Source organism: Yarrowia lipolytica, chromosome 1E (genome assembly GCF_001761485.1).
Source record: "Yarrowia lipolytica chromosome 1E, complete sequence".
NCBI classification, from domain to species: domain Eukaryota; kingdom Fungi; phylum Ascomycota; class Dipodascomycetes; order Dipodascales; genus Yarrowia; species Yarrowia lipolytica.
This window is the reverse complement of record NC_090774.1, coordinates 1223190-1239770: the sequence shown is the minus strand read 5'-3', so window position 1 is coordinate 1239770 and position 16581 is coordinate 1223190. Positions and strand designations below refer to the sequence as shown.

Genomic DNA, 16581 nt, shown 5'->3' with positions numbered 1-16581 from the left:
TTCAATCATTAGTTAGCGTTACACTTGGAAAATGATTACCTTTGGAACGAAATACTTATCTATTAGTTGGCTCCTCTTCTACACGACTAATCATCTTATCTTGACACATTTTGCATAGAAACAAACGAGATTCAAACGAGATTCAAGTACTCATCCACGCCCTTCATCCTCCTACAACTCCATCCTCCCTACAACTCCACACCATCACCGATCCAAACTTCTGTTTTCCACGCCTGATTTCTGCATCGTCGATGTGTGGAAGTTGGATGGAGTGAGACAGAAGAAACAAACAGAAGGGTCCAGAAGGGTCCAGAAACAGATGATGCACCGCGTGATACACAAGGCTGTCCTGTAGTGATTTATGAATGGTCTAGCCACACACCACTGATCCAAGATCGAGTACGAGTATGTACTGCATGTGTGCCGGAGCACCCCAAATTGAAATAATAAAATAATATAAATAAATAAATTGTCCTCCTTTTTGTCCCCCACACTCAGCCGCTCATATCTTTCTCTTCTTCCTCCTCAAACTCCATTATATCGCCGTCATTACGCTCCAAGAACTGTAAAGTATGCAACTTCAACCTCCTTGACCAAGCCCTGAAGACCCACAATCACCACCTGATGAGTCAGACCGGGGAACCGCTGTCGATGCAGACCAATCCACTCAATGGGAGGAGTGGCTTCGCCCATATCTCGCAGCTGGGGAATCTCAATGTTGGGAGGCTCCAACGCCACATAGACGTACTTTTCATCCAGAGCCACATCCTTGAGCTTCTCCTCCAGCTCGCCATCCTTGAGCACCGACGGGTTGGCCACAAAGTTGAGCTTGTAGGCCTCTCTTCGGCTGGCAAAGGCCTTGGCGTGCGAGTTCCACATTTCTCGGATGAAGGTGACTGAGCCAAAGTTCCAGCCAATGTCCACTTTGCCGGCGAATTCGGACGAGTATGTGAACTTGACCTCAGTAGGGTTGGTGTCGTACTGCCATGTGTGCATGTTGATGTCGACCTTGGGGATCCGCACAATGGTGCCTCCCTTGGCTCTGCGAGTATGAGCCACAAACTCGTCCACAGTGAGTGTCAACAGATCCTCCTCGTTGATCTGGGTCTTGAAAGTACTCAGAGCAATGATAAACTCGTGCATACCCAGCTCCAGGTGCGACTTGACGAGGCCACGCTTCTGGGTGTCACAAACAAACTTGGCATGTGTTCCAGACAGATTGACGTAGAGGACCTGAGTATCGAGAAGAGTGCTGGGGTAGACCTGCAGCGTTCCAGAGTTGATGGAAACGTCCACAGACGTGAGAAGATGAGGCCGGCCAACTTTCTTCTCCTTGGAGGGAGTTTCTTCGTTGGAAGCCCCGACTTCTTCCTCATAGGCTCCCTCAATACCCTGCTTGGTTCGAACCAGAATCTGAACGAGATCCAGAATGTTGGACGGAGCCAAAACAGTGATAAAGACACAAATCTGTTCAATGTCGACAATGGCGGACAGGTAGTCCGCCACTTCTCGCTGGTTGGAGACACTGAACCCGAGGTTCTTGATACTGGCAATACCAAACTGCTGGTAGTCAAAGGCCATCCGGATCTCCGCAGACGCCAGAGACGCCACAAGAGTCACCAGAGGAACATCTTCTGGCGTTACCTGAGCGTCTTCGTCAATCTCCCACAGAAGAGCCAGTTCAAGCCGGAATCTCGCCAGAGAAACCATACCTCCCAGTCGGCCGTCCGAATGGATCTTGATGAGCTCGAAACCAAGAGTAATGTGCTGGTCCAGGTGCTCCTTCTTGTCTGTGAGCAGCCAGAATCGATCCAGACCGACAGTTACCTTTCCGATAGATTGACCGAGATCGGCAGAGAATTTGACGTTGGAAACTGTCGCGTTCCAGCAGATTCGCGTACCGGAAGTGGCTCGGTGGTATTTGAGGACGAACCGTTCCGGATCCGTGTTGACCTTTACCTCCTTCTCCTTCTCGGGCATCTCGCTGAGCCACAGCTCCTGGAACAACTTGAGGTCCTGTGTGTGTTTGACGTTGATGTCTGCAATCACATCGACGATCGAAACAGCAACGTTCCAGGTATTTGCCAACGCGGGGTCTACCTCCTTGTCCTTGTTGACGACGCACAGAATCTCATCAATACCGACCATGGCAGAAATCTCACGCGAGTAAGTGTGCTGCAACGAGCAGTTGAACTCGTGAAGCCGACACGTGAATGAAAAGAACTTTCCGAGACCCTCTTCACTGGCATCCACAGTCGTCATGTTCAGAGACAGATTCTGGTACGACAACGAGGCAGACACTCGGGCGGTCGGTTCACAGCTCATAATCAGCTCCTGGCGCTCAATTTGTATACCGGCAGTGATATCCCACTCGGAGAAGGTGAGGTCCTTGGAGGGCTGCTGGGGCTGGGGCGTCTCAATCTTCACCTTCTTGATCTCGCTCTTAAGATCCAGCTTCAGGTCCTTGTGCTTGTCGCTCTTGTCTTCGAGCAGCGTTCTCATACCAGACACAATATCCAGTACCACAGGAATCATCCGAGGGTAGAGAGTGTTGCTGCTGGGCTCCACAGTGACGCCAAACTTGAGCAGCTCTTTGTTGGCGGATCCAGTGTTATGTCTGAAGTCAACCTTGGCCTCGAGAGCAGGAGCCTGGAGATAGAGCTCTGGAGATGACTCCACCACTCGAGCAGTTGATCTGCGGCCTCCAGAAGACGCCTGGATGTGACGCGTTTCGGCATACATCTCCATGGCGTACTCAGACTCACTCCAGAGAGAAACAACGGCTCCCTGGAACTTGGCGTCGGCTCTGAAGACAAAGGAATGATCAATTGACAACAGCGACGAGTCGGACGGTGCGGTATTTGGCTCAACAACCCGAACGCTGCTGTTGCTCTTTTCAAGCCGCTTGTTGCGCTCCTTTGACAGCAGCTCGAGCTCCTTAACCGTCTGTTTGATGGTAGTAGCCGTGCAGGAGACGATTTCGACAATGGACGGCAGAATCGTACCCTTGAGTTCCTCACCAAGGATTCGAAGATGATACTCTCGAGTGTCAAGAGTAGCAAACGTGACCAGCAGACGAGGAAGATAGACGGTGTTGGCATGAGTAGGGAACACCTTGTCCGGGAAAAAGTCTGTGTCCTTGTTACCATGAGCTGGTGTGATGTAGACACCCTTGAGCCGCAACTGACCGTAACCAGAAAGTGCCACAACAGCCACATTATCACAGCCAAAAACAATACCGTTGAAACCCGAGTTTGGTGGGAACAGCCAACCAAACGTGACCTGCTCGAAAGACGTTCGAATTCGCCAGTTTTGGAGAGGAGAGTCGGATGATGTTGAGTCATCATCGCCCGAATCAATAGCTGGAGAAGCCGTTTCTTGACGTGACTCAGGTTCCTCCTCCACAATAGCGGGTTCGGACTCAGCCGACACAAATGACTCATGTGACACCTTTGAGTCGACACTGTCACGGGACATCTTCCTCTTGGGACTCTTTCTCTTTGGCGACTTGTCGTCCGACTCCCATTCAAGCAAGGAAATGTCACCCTCAATGTTTGTCAGAATCTCCATCAGCTTGAGCAGTGACGGAGAAGACAGACAGATACGAATGAACTCGGACTCGATATCTGCGCCTCGCTTTCTCTCGCCAGACTTGATGTATTCGTACAGAGAAATTCGAACATGCAAGTCTACAAGAGTAGCCACACCTCCAGGCAGACGTTTATTCTGGAGCAGGAACCGTACGTGATCAGGGGTGACAGCTCCAGTGAGAGCTGTATGCTCAATGGCCTTGGTCTTTTCGCTCATGACAAAATTGTACGCCAAAGCAGATACCTTATCGCACTCAAGACAAAGAGAAGAATCTAGAGCGGGAATAGTGAACGAGAACCTGTCAGCCAGAATCTGGGTGGTGAAGTGGAGAGGGTAGGAAGGTGTGCTGGGGGTATTCTGCTTTGAAGAAACAGGGATTTCGGTGGTCTCCCCACCCCCCTTAGAAATACGCTTTTTGAGGATCTCCTGAAGATCATCAATGGCATCAGACATCTGCTTAACACACTCCCGCTCATTCTCAGACGCTAGGTACCTCGTCAACATGCTAGGAGACACTGTCTGGGCATCAAAAATGCCAAATCGAAGCGCACAGTCCAGTAAAGCAAACTCCTCTGTGATGACCGATCCTCCAAGGGCCGAGACAGCTGAAAGAGCAATTCCAAGCACAATCTGAGAGTCGCCAGAAGAGTGGTTTCGTACCTCGTGCATCTGCTCGCCCACCTCGAACGAGCCGTTAAGAGTGGTTCTCGAATCAATGCCCGATCCAACCACCACCTGCATGTTACGGAATTCGTTGGCATACACCCAGTTGGGCATGAGCATGGACGAACATTGTAGAGAAGTGAGAGAGTATCTAAACGAGACTCGGTCAAGGAACGGAATGATATCCTTGAGAGGTCCAGGCTCCTCGCACAGCTCCTCCTTCAGCTCATCCGCTGCGTCTGCTGCTGCGGCGGCTGCCGATCCAGGTGTGTGGTGGGCTTTGATGTCCTCCTCTCCACTAAGTTCTTCGATCAGTTTATCGATGACCTCCCAATCGTGCTCGAAAAATTGCGTGGTCAGTTTCACGAGCGTCAGAAGGTCCTGAGACACTGTAAGCAACATGTTTTGCGTGTCACAAGTCACGTGGATGGACTTGCCGAACGCAATAGATGCCGCTGTCGAATTGATGGCGTACGAAACCACCTGCTCGTCGGTCTCGGTGGCAATTAGCTCCATTCCAGTGGACCCAAAAGTGCCAGTAAGAATGACAGCCACATCGTTGATTAAATCGTCGCCCGTCTTCTCCACAAACACAGAATTGAGAAACTCCTGGCCAGAAACAGACAGCGTGATGGCCGACGATTTGATGGAAACCACCCACGACGACAACAGAGTATTGACCATGACCCTGATAGGAGGTGACTTGGAAGCAACCTTCTCCGGGCCAGGCGAGACCGACTTATCGGGCTCAGGAGTCGTAGTAGACTTGTCAGATATCATACTAGTTGACATCGAGAGGGGAGATTGAGGAACTTCAATCTTGAGCACGTCACCGGTACTTGGTCTAGTCGTATCCTGGTCAGTCTCATCATCACTGGAGGGCTTGGTTGCATCCACATACCGAGCAATTGTCTGAATGGTGTCCACAATCTCGAGCGAAAAATGTGTACGGATAGAGGCCACGCACACACCGGCATCGGCATCAATCACATGGTCATCACCCTCGCTCACGTCCACATACACCTGCACGTAGTCAAACAGAAGATAGTTCTCGCACTCTGCAAACAGCAGACGGAGACCAATACCGTCGACATCCACCAGCACGCGTGTAGTCATGGTAATGGCCCTCTTGCTTTCGGGAGGGAACACGTGCAAAAACAAGTAACTTTTCGGGATACTGTTGATCTCCCAGAATCGCCACTTTTTGAAGACGTTGATGACCTTGGTTCTAGCGTCCACGGGCACCTTGCAGTCGCCATGAATCAGCTGCTTCTCTTTGTGAGCGTACCAAGCAGCAGGAACCGTCTGTAGAATGTGTCGCAGCCGAATCAGAATCTTCCACGAATCATGGGCTCGCACATGCTGCTGAGACAGACGGATAATGTATGCAGGCTTCGTGAGAGTTGAAGGATCGGACGTGATATCAAACTGCTGGCCAGCTAATGCCAGCGAGTAGACCACGTCTTTGGTTCTGTCGGACTGGGTAGCCTTGTTCTGGTTGGGAATGTCATCCAAGAGCAGTTTGAGACGGTCCAGCTGCCGATCTGTGTTCCGCAACAGCCACTCGAGCTGCTGGTTGTCCAGACTCACGTCTAGCTCCTTGATCTGAGCAGAGGCTGAGTTGGAAACGTCCTGGTTCAGCCAGAACTCAAATTGCGTCAATCCCAGAACCAGAGGGTTAGGAGACGGACCAATCGTGTGGCTGCTCTTGACAACCTCCAGAGTCAAGTCCATAGAACCATACACAATCAAGCTGTTCTCCCGCGGCTCATTACCATCCATGGTATCCTGAATGTAGTCCTCAATAGACTGGGGACGCTTGTGCACATTGTCACGTACCATAATGTCAATGGTACCCATCTGCAAATGAACGTACTCCTCCGAGCCCCCTGGACTAGCCTTCATCTCAATATCCACGCCGGGAATCACCACGCGGATGTTTTTCGTCTCTGGCTGTCCAGACAAGATGTAGTTGAGCTTCTTCATGACCTGGATCTGCAGTTTATCCAAAGTCACGTGGAACCCGTCCTGCGGGGTCTGGGCCATAATTGCCAGAACTACCGTCAGAGCAGCCGGAGTAAGCGTTCCTCCAATCTTACCCAGCTGCACAACAATGTTATCCGTCTCCGTGTCTTCGTCAGGTGTCTCACGTGATGCAGACATGCCGGGTCGCATTTTCGACGCGAAAAAGTCTTGAGCAAAGTCAGGGTCCACGTCAATGTCGGACACGGCTGTTTTGGAAGCCTTTCTCCAAGGTTTGGGCGCCAGAAACTTGTTCTCAATACGGGGACGTCGGAACTTGCGAATCTTGTAGCTGTTTCGAGACCGACTTATACGAGAAATGCCACTGCTTCGGGTCATGAAACTGCTGTCTATACTCAGACGGTGGGAGTTGGTGGATGCAGACGATAAAGACGATTGGGCAATGTCGTAGTTTTCACGCTTCTTGTACGTAGAAAAGATACCTGCTGTACCCAGAGAGTTGATGTTTTCGTCAGTCAATGGCTCTGCAAGTGGAGGAAGAGGAAGAGTGGGAACGATGGTGTATGGCTTTGCGTCTGGGGCATACTTGTGAGTTAACAAAAAGTCACATCGGCCAAACGAGTCGTCATGGAGCCGAATGTGCTCTTGTTGCTTGCCTCGACGGTCATCCATGTTCCTCTTCTGAATGTAATCGGTGACGAGAACAGAAGTGGTCAACTGAGAAAGCACCTCTTCGTTGGTCATTACAGACAACTGGATCCAGGGGATCTTGACTGAGGCCCGTGCTGTATAGTCCGAATTGTTCAGATCGTTCAGTTTGAAGGCCACAGCAGATGTAAGAACCTCCACGGCTCCTGGATCGGTTTCCAGTCTGAATGTCAGAGAGTTAATCTTCGCAGAGACAAAGGTGACGTCAAACAAGAGTGGAATCGCCATCAGAAGCTTATTCTCCGTGTCGTCAAAGCCGTAATCAAAGCAGTCGGCAGCCTGGCCGAGAACTGCAATAGCACTCATGGGACCTCGGATCTGAATGTCACCCAAGTGGAAGTCCCACTTGCAGTAGTAAGTGGGTTCTTCAGGGGGACGACCAAACAAACGGTGACCATGCACGTCAATGCCATCAATGTAGATATGAGGCTGGACCTCACCAAGAGTGCGGGAATGCGACTCGCGGGCCAACATGTACGCCTTGGTGGTTGCCTCTGTGACACATCGACCTCGGATGGGAGCAATGTTCGACTGCAGGTCCATGTAGTAGTTGGTGAACCGACAGTCGATATCGAGAGACGGGAAATCCAGACGCAAGTATTCTCGGGTGGAGTACAGATTTGCCGGCAGCACAATCACTCCGTTGGTGATAAAGGTATCGACCACCACGTCCATATCGTTTTTTTCCTTGATGAAGTTGACGGGGTCGACCACCTTGGGAGCGTCTCTTTGAGCATACTCCTCCATGGTCTGGAACTTTGTGTTGATGCCAAAGTAGTTGTCAATCACCTTCATGAGGTAGCACACAAAGATTCCATGGGCAACCATGGTCACATCTGTTCCGTAAATCTCCACATGCATCGAATCGGTGTGCTCCTTGTCAAAGGAAGAGTAGTACGAGTAAGTACCGACAATGGCAAACTCGTAGGCTCGCCCCATTTTCTCCGTCTCCAGAAACGAGTCCAAGGTATGCCAGGGAGGCACAGACAAGTTGAAGTCCATGATAGGAGCGGAAATCTTGAAAGAGGCCTCGTTCAGAGACTGGTGGATCTGGTCCAGAGGAAGAGAAAAGTCTATGTCAAGAGCATCACTCTCAAACACCAGAAACGTGTTATCTTCAAAATCAGTGGGATTGTTGATAATGTTGGCGTCATTGATGTTCAGATAAATGTTGCAGAAGTGCGAAACTCCCCAGTGGAAGGTGTACTTGTAAGGAGTGAACAGAGTGTACGGAACAGGTGTGTCAGAGCCAAAGTCATTGGTCAAATCGGAGAACAAAGTGATGTGTTCGTCGAGGAGAAACAATTTGACTGACGAAGACTGCAAATCAAACTTCCAGTCACAAAGCCCGTTCCACTCGAGAGGAGTAGACAAATCACACTCAAGAGAAACATGGTCGCCGGTGAACAAAAGACCATGGTTGACACTCGTTCGAACCTCGGTTTGGCCTAGATTAATAGACACGGTATGAGCCCATCCATCCTTGGTGGCCTCCATGCTCTGAATCTCCTCCACAGTCACCGTATTGTTTGTCTTGATTTCCATCCACCCGAACGGGCGCTTCGTGTTGGCACCAGGGTCGTCTCTGAACAGGTTGGCAAACTCGAGATTTTTACTTTCCTCCCGGATCGGAACTCGCAGAATCATCTCTTCCTGGAACTCCACATCGACCCGAAATTGCTCATAGGGCCGCAAATCGCCTGGAAGAGGTTTGGGAGACGGAACGGCATCAATGCATGTGCGGGGAATGAGCATCTGATGCAGATCTGTCCTTTGTCGCTCAGTGGAAGGGCCGTAGTTGATCGTGGCATTCGTGGCTGTGATCTTCATGCCCCACTGGGGTGAATCCTTGGCTCCAACACCTTCAATCTGAGGAACCTGTCCCTGAACATCGTAGTACATTGTCAAGGAACCACTTGGAGCATCGAGAATCTGAGGAACTCGAGCATAATCCTCAAAGGCTCCCTCGTTCTTGTCGTCCTCGACATAGTACTCAGTGTCCTGCGTCAAGTACCGACTCAGACCCATCCAGGGCATCCCTTCACGAGAATGCTCACTCTCATTGTCAGGAAGAGCACGGGCGAGAAGAACAGCCCGAATGGCCCGCAGACTGCGCCGCAACTTGCTAGTGTTAGGCTCATTCTCGTACGTCTTGGCCCACAGACTCTTCTTCACCTTGGGCTTGTGCTCAAACTGCGTCGAGTCCATGCCCTTGTAGTCGATATTGGGCCTCATCTCAACCACAGGATGCTCAAAGTCCGCACGGTAGACCTGTCTGTATCTGTCCAGATAGGAAGGAGTGGGCGCCACATCCACCAATCCGGTGGCATTCTTGAAATGAAACATCCACACACTCTGAGTGTCCCTGTTGCCAACCACCATGCTGCCCTTGTGTACCTTGAGGTCAATGGGGAACAAATCTAGGTATATTTGCTCGCCAAAGGAAAAGTTTTTCGGCTCGTAAGATGTGGTAGTATGCGCCGTTTGGAGGGTGTCGTTGTTTTCGCACTTTGATTCGGCGTTGGCCTTGTGGCGGGCCTGAAACTGCTCGAAAACAGCATCATAAGCAGGTGTACGGTTGTACACAAACCACTCAAGGCCATCCACCTCGAGAGCCAGTCTGGATTGCAACTTTTCCGGGGTCACATTGCTTTCCGAGTCCTCGCTCATCTGGAGCTCACTCTTGCGGCTCTTCCACAGCCAGTAACGCCATGTGAAATGGCCCTTCAAAAAACATATCGTCTGGTTGGTGCCGATATATGTGAGGTTTTTAAAGAAGATTCTTCCTCCGAGGAGCGAGATCTGCACTGATTGCACCTTGACTCGTATCCTATGTTTGTGCCAGAAGACGAAGCGGAGTCCGAAGTTTGTGACCCATGCAATGAGCCGGTTGAAGTAGAAAATGACAAACAGCGACACCAGCAGGATCATGATCACGTCCATGAGAAAGACGGGCGAGAAGTCCACACCGCCAGAAATGGCTTCCGGTTGGAAGCGCGAAGACGAGTCCCTGAGTTAGTATCATGTGAAACCGAGGAGGGGGTTTCGTAGTAGTTGCCAAATGAACATTTGGTATGTTCCAGATCAAGGGTCATGTTTGAACTTCAGTAACCCCAACACCTGTACCTGAGCAAGTAGAAGGCCGCTAGACCGCTTAATCGTAACCCCGCCAATGGAACACTGAGCTCCAAACACCCAATATCCCAGACACACATGGCGTCCACTCATACCATGACGATCTCGTCGTAGACCCCCAAAAGAGAAAACAATCTGCCACAACCTCCATAGATTACTCACATTTTGTGTAACGAACGCCGTCTGTCACTGGTTTATAGACGTTGTTGGCCGTTCAAAAATGCCTGGTCTGTTGTGTATCTGTCGTACAAGTAGCCTTAGTCTGAGTTAGCAGGAAACCAAGAACAGAGCCAGAGCCAGACCAGCCCCGCTCACGACAAGTTCCATCCATATCACCCCTTCTCTGTCACTCTGTACTCACCTCCTCCTTGCTGGTATCCGTCTAGCCAAAAAGTGGCGTGTGAAAAGTCGTGTTTTTTGTGGTGGGCGGTTGTTGCTCGCCAGTAAAGATGTCTGAGTTAGCTCGGCCCGTGTCCGTGTCGCGTGTCACGTGACGTCCTCTTGTGTACTCACCACGACGCCTGGGCAGCTTTGCCGTATAAATAAGTTGAGCCGGGGGGTTTTGGGGTAGAGGTGTTTTGGGGGAGAGGTGTCTTAACTACGCTCTAGTTTAGAATCCCGCAGTGGTGATAATGCTTAGTTTGAAACCTTGTTTCGCGATGAATATAAAATGAATTTAAATATAAAAAATTAAATTAAATATAAGAAATGTCAAAAAAATGGGGAAAATGGGGAAAAATGGGAAAAAATGGGAAAAAATGGGAGAAAAAAGTGGAGGAGTGTTTTGGGGATGGTTGCGCGGTTGGACAAGTGTTTGATTTGTGTTTTCGATTATCAAAATTTCGATAGAAGTATTTTACTATGGTGTCAGTGGTACGATGTTGCACAGCTTATAGAGTGTGATTGTTTATCAGTTAAAAAAAGGAAAAGATCGAAGAAAAAAAAATACTGAAAAAAAATACTGAAAAAAATACTGAAAAAAATACTGAAAGAAAACCGAAGTACTTGTATACCACTGTACTTGAATCAATTCTGTATTAATGACACTTGGGAGACTGTTTTTCGCTTAACCCGTACAAGTTCGACTTCCGACTTTCTCAACATATGAGACTTGAATTGTAGGAACATGACGGAAGGTCCATGTTCAACTTCAGCCCGGCAAAGAGCACGGAACCAACAGGAAAGGAAAGTCACTCTGGAGATTGCCATTCCGGAAAAGAGAGGTACTTTTACTTGTATCTAAAGGGTTCCAATTACGAGAGACCCGACATCTGCCGCCATTGGAACATCCTTCAAGTAGGGAAGTTCGAATCAGAAGACAATGTGGGATCTGGAAGATGGGCCAAATGTGGAGTTCAAGCAGTGAAATAACAAATTCTGTTCTGACGGCCCAATCCGAGTGTATGTGTAGAAAAACTTGCCAGTTTAGTGAGAAACTTGGGAGTTTATGTGGTGAGCAATACTTGGGAGTTTAATGGAGAATTACTTGATAGTTAAATGATAGTTTAACTAGTAATTCTGAGTTTAATGAAGAAATACTTGGGAATTAAGAGATAGTTTAACTAGTAAGTGTTTCATCACCTTCCAGTTACCACTCTTACCTCGAACAGCAAACCGCAGTCTCTTAGATGATCAAGAGAGGCGGTCTAGATTCGAATCGATATACCGACTGCAAGACCCATGTGCGATGGCACCTGTTTGAGACCGTACCGGCAATTTACCCCGTACTGTACTTGTACTCTACGTTAATATCTATCAATTAATTATAAGCATCTCATCCTCCATAACAAACCATTTTCTAACCCCGACTAAGGATCAATGTTGTACTTCATCTTAATACCCATGGCCGACAGCTCCGAGTTGAGGTACTTGAGCACAAACGGAATGGCCACCGTGGTGGTATCATCTCCTCCCACAAAGCAGTTGCCAATGGCGTCCTGCCACATGCCCTCAGGAGGCGAGTCCCAAGAGAAGGAGTCCTTTTCGAGCTGGGTGGCACATCGTCGACACTTGACGCCTCGTCGATGACCGGTGGTGCTTTGGGCCTCCTGGGTAGCAGTGAGAGAGCCACATGTTCGACACATGCTGGTCTGGGTGTAATCGGAACAGTTGAGCAGACGGTCCTGTAGCAAGTATGAAGTTCCGTGGCCAATGAGCGCGTCTCGCTCCATTTCTCCGACTCGAATACCTCCAGATCGCTTTCGACCCTTAACGGGCTGCATGGTCAACGGGTTGACCGGTCCGGTGGATCGCACCTGGAACTTATCGTTGACCATGTGACGCAGTCGCTGGTAGAAAACCACGCCGACGTAGATATCACATCTCAACTCCTGACCGGTGACTCCAGAGTACATGGGCTCGTTTCCGTGGTAGTTGTAGCCGGCCTTGAGCAGCTGCTCTCCAAAGTACTCAGCGGCGGTGTTGGTCTCGGAAAACTGCCAGGGAGTAGCATCCTGAGCCATTCCGTGCAGAGCTCCGGACTTTGCCGCCAGAGACTCGACAAACATACCAATGGTCATTCGCGAGGGGAAAGCGTGGGGGTTGATGATAACGTCAGGCTGGATGCCGGACTCGCTGAAGGGCATGTCGTAGGTGGGCCACTTTTGCGAACACACACCCTTCTGTCCGTGTCGAGACGAGAACTTGTCTCCAATGACGGGCGATCGGGGGATTCGCAGCTTGACGGTGATCTTCTGAAGCTCACCGAGGGAGTCATCACCCAGCAGCTTCACCTCCTCCACAAATCCAGTCTCACCAGACTTGTACTTGAGGCACATGGTCTTGTTGGAGTTGGAGTCGTAGTAGGCGGCAATGGGATCACCGTTAGACAGCTTGGCGCCCACCAGAGGAAGACCATCAACGTCCAGAGTCTGAGTCCACTCTCTGGGCCAGTTGTCGGGGCCAAAACCAAAGTGCAGAAGAGTAGGGTCGCCGGGTTTTTGCTTCTCGGTGAGATCCACCTTTTCGGTCTTGTAAATGGTTCCGTGGCCAAATCCTCGCTCGTGTGCAGACTTGTTGATAATCATGGCATCGTCCATATCGTATCCCGTGTAGGAAATAACGGCGACAACCGCGTTCATTCCGTTGGGGAAGTTGTCCAAACCGTACTCATCAAACAGGCCGGCTCGCACAATGGGCGATTGCCCGGTCTGGAGTCGGTACATCTTGTTATCACTTCGGTGAGTCAGGACACCGGGAGTGCCCATGGCCTGCTTACCCATCTGGCACTGGTACATGTTTCGGGGCGACTGGTTGAAGTCTGAGAAGGGAGTCATGTTGGCCAGAATCGACAGAATGTTGGTGGGCGAGTACTCGACATGGGAATGCACGTTGGTGATCTCGTCAGGGGTGACGGCCACGTTGAGGTAAACCTGCTCAAAGGGACCGACAATGTCCTCCTTCTCAGTTGCCAGATGCTTGACGGGTCGCATGAACCGAGAGGCCTCGGCAAACAGATACAGACCGGGATACTGACCTCCTCGAGAGGGAGGCACCAGACCGACCTCGAGATCCTGGGGCAGTCGGGCGTCTCCGGTCACCTTCCACTGTCGAATGGTGTTGGCGGCCTGCTGGGCAATCTCGTGAGTACACCATCCGATAATCTTTCCGTCGAGCATGACGACAGACTTTTGGGGGGTGTTGGCCAGGGCTCCTGCGGGAGAGATTCCGAGCTGGTTGAGCACAGAGTCAATGTCTCCCACGTCGCTCTTCTTGACGGAAATCAGACACTTGTGTGCCAAATGGTTCAGAAGACCACAGGGCGAACCATCAGGGGTATGAACGGGACACAGGAAGCCCCAGGACTCGGGCAGCAGCTTTCGCACGTCAGTGGTTTTGAGCTCGGCGAAGAAAGAACCTCTATGGATCATTCGGAAATGGGCAATGAATCGGTGGAAGTTAATCTTCTCGACGATGACGGTGTAACCGGTGGTCTGCTGCAGATCCAGACCCGTGTGAGACACCAGGTTTCCGGTGGACAGGAAGTAATGCAGTTTTCGGCCAATGTCCTCGTTAATTCGCGGGCAGATTCGCTGCATGATTTTGGGGTCATCCAAATGCAAGGATTGCTTCTTCTTCTGCAACTCGGTTCGCACCGTGGCGCAAAAGTTGCTCAGGTACTCCTCCATTCGCTCCTTGATGATCATGCCGTAGAGGAAGCCGCCGAGCAAAACCTCCTGATGCTGGACGGCATCGGGGTTGTCGGGGGAGCACTCAGACGCGACCAGGGCGTACAGTTTTCGGATCATGAACAGAAGCATTCGGAACTTGTCAGTGTTGTCCTGCAGGTGGACCAGAATGACCCGCTTGAGCATGAGTCGGCCGACATCTTCGTTGGACATGTCCTTAGGGGCGTCCATGACGATTCGGAACTTTTCTCCCAGGAACGCCAGGTTCTCCTGCTTGGAGGTCAGCTTGTAGGACTTGTAGTTTCGCAGCAGCAGTTCCAGACGGTCGGTCAGGAACGAGTTGGAGCCCTCGGAGGCGACAATGCCGTCAAAGATTTCTCGGTCGTTGGTTTCCACCAGAGCCTTGAGAATCATCATGACGGGCACCAGATACTCGTTCTTTCGCCACGAAAATCGCATTGTGATTCCTCCGTCGGACAGGTAATGCAGCACGTTGGTTTGGGACGACTGGTCGGGTCGCACCGATCGGATCTGGACTCCGAACGTGGTGTAGTTGCTTCCACGCTTGGTGAAACTCTTTCGAATGATGGCCAGGGGGTGGTTTCGTCGCTGGACAATCAGCAGACGGATGAGCTTCTCCAGACCGTTGATGACAAAGTATCCTCCCTGCTCCTCGCTCTCCTCCTTGTGGGCCACCATATCCTTGGGACCCATGCCTTCCAAATGACACCGGTTGGAGCCCATCATGATGGGGATCATACCAACATCTCTGCTTTCAAACTTCTCGGGGCCACCGTTGACCGAGTAGCCCAGAGTCAGCACCATACGGGCTCGGTAGGTGGCCATTCGCTCACGGCACTCGCTGGGAAACACCTTTCGGTTGATGGTGGTCTTGTCATTGGCAGACACCGTGGGTCGGCCCAGTTGCACGTTGGCAACCCGGATCGCCAGCCGATTGCCCAGATTCTCGTCGTCTCCGTCAAACACCACCCGCTCGCCAACCTCCTTGGCCGCCAGGTTGAGCAGAGAGTCCATGCCTCCCTCCGTCAGCGCGTTGAACGACCCGATGTGGGGCGCCACGGCGTCTCTGAGTAGCGGGTACTTTTGCTCATCTGGCGGGTTAGCAAAATACTCCTCGCGCTCCAGCGTGTGGAACGACGCCTTTTTCGTTTCACTCATCTTGTTGTGGTAGTAGTGGTGGGAGGAAAAAATTGGACATGTGCAGTGAAATAAAATCTTTTGAAAAGTTTATCCACCGTGCGTCCCAGATGCACGGGGTTGGAGTCTCGGTTGGGGCTGGAAAGACCCGAAGAGGAGGGAAATCGGGAAATACAACGTTAGTTCTGGAGTCATAATTGCATTGCCAAAAGAATGCACTTTTCAGAATCGCGATACCGGCTTTAGTTGGCCCATTCGTCGCACATCTCCAAAGCTACAAAAAAAGTGAAAAACTCAAATCTTAGCCGAGTTTCTCCACTGGTGGCGAAAGAAGTTGTCAATGAGACTTGGGGGCGCTTTTAGACCGACAATGAAGACATAATCTGCAAAAGAAGATGGATATGAGTAGGATGACATCTTTTGAATCATCAAATAATGTCTCCAATTACCCATTTGAGACTCCCCCAACTCCAACGTCTATGAAACTCAAAATGGTGAAATGTGCGCTTGAAAAAGGACGGTGTGTGGGTGAATAGTGAACAGATTTGATTTTTGAAAGTAGAACCAGGATCGGAATGTCTGGAGGAGCATCCTGATATCTTTGCTCTCATCATTATGTTACTCCTAACGTCTGCTCTGGCCAGAATCAGTTGCAAAGTCACCCAACTGGAAGTCAAACGTCTCCGTTGGGGCGAATCAAGGCGGATATTGCAATGAAATGTCTCCTTCGGTGTTGACATGTTTTGTGACAGTTGATATGCTTTGTGGCAGTTGTTATGAATGATTTTTGATCGCGGGTCGACCTTCCAACCACTAGCTGAGGGATAAATCACTCACTCATCTGAAGTTGGTCAACCTGATGACGTGCTCAGTGCGAAGATTCTCCTGATGAGTCTCCCTAGTCGAGAGAAGAGTCTGGTCATTGGAGGGCCTCCCAGAAGAACCCGGCAGAACGCAACCTATCTGATTGTCAGAGTGTCCAAAACCTCAAATGTGTATCATCTAGGCCATATTCCAAGTGATAGAACAGTGTAATCCCTTCTGACGTTTGGAGGACTGTAGGTCTCCAGAAACTGACTCCAAAGGAAGATGGCCGTTGGTATCCATACGGTGCATGTCGGATCCTCAAGGACAGTTGGAAAAGCTCCGTTAAGACTGTTCCGTAACCGTCGCAAAGGTCATCTTTTCACCCTGAGTCAAGGGAAACTTCTCCAGC

The 16581-nt window shown here is 50.5% G+C and overlaps 2 protein-coding genes across 2 annotated transcripts; both read right to left on the bottom strand.

Moving 5' to 3' along the window:
- Positions 1-549: 549 nt before the first annotated feature.
- YALI1_E12295g (uncharacterized protein) lies at positions 550-10231 on the bottom strand (the record flags this gene model as incomplete). Its single annotated transcript, XM_068282962.1, has 2 exons — positions 550-9955; positions 10176-10231. 2 exons carry the CDS (start codon positions 10229-10231, stop codon positions 550-552), a joined length of 9462 nt encoding a protein of 3153 aa, XP_068139063.1.
- Positions 10232-11888: 1657 nt separating this feature from the next.
- On the bottom strand, positions 11889-15386 carry YALI1_E12244g (uncharacterized protein; the record flags this gene model as incomplete). Its single annotated transcript, XM_503752.2, has 1 exon — positions 11889-15386. One exon carries the CDS (start codon positions 15384-15386, stop codon positions 11889-11891), a length of 3498 nt encoding a protein of 1165 aa, XP_503752.1.
- Between the last annotated feature and the right edge of the window lie 1195 nt (positions 15387-16581).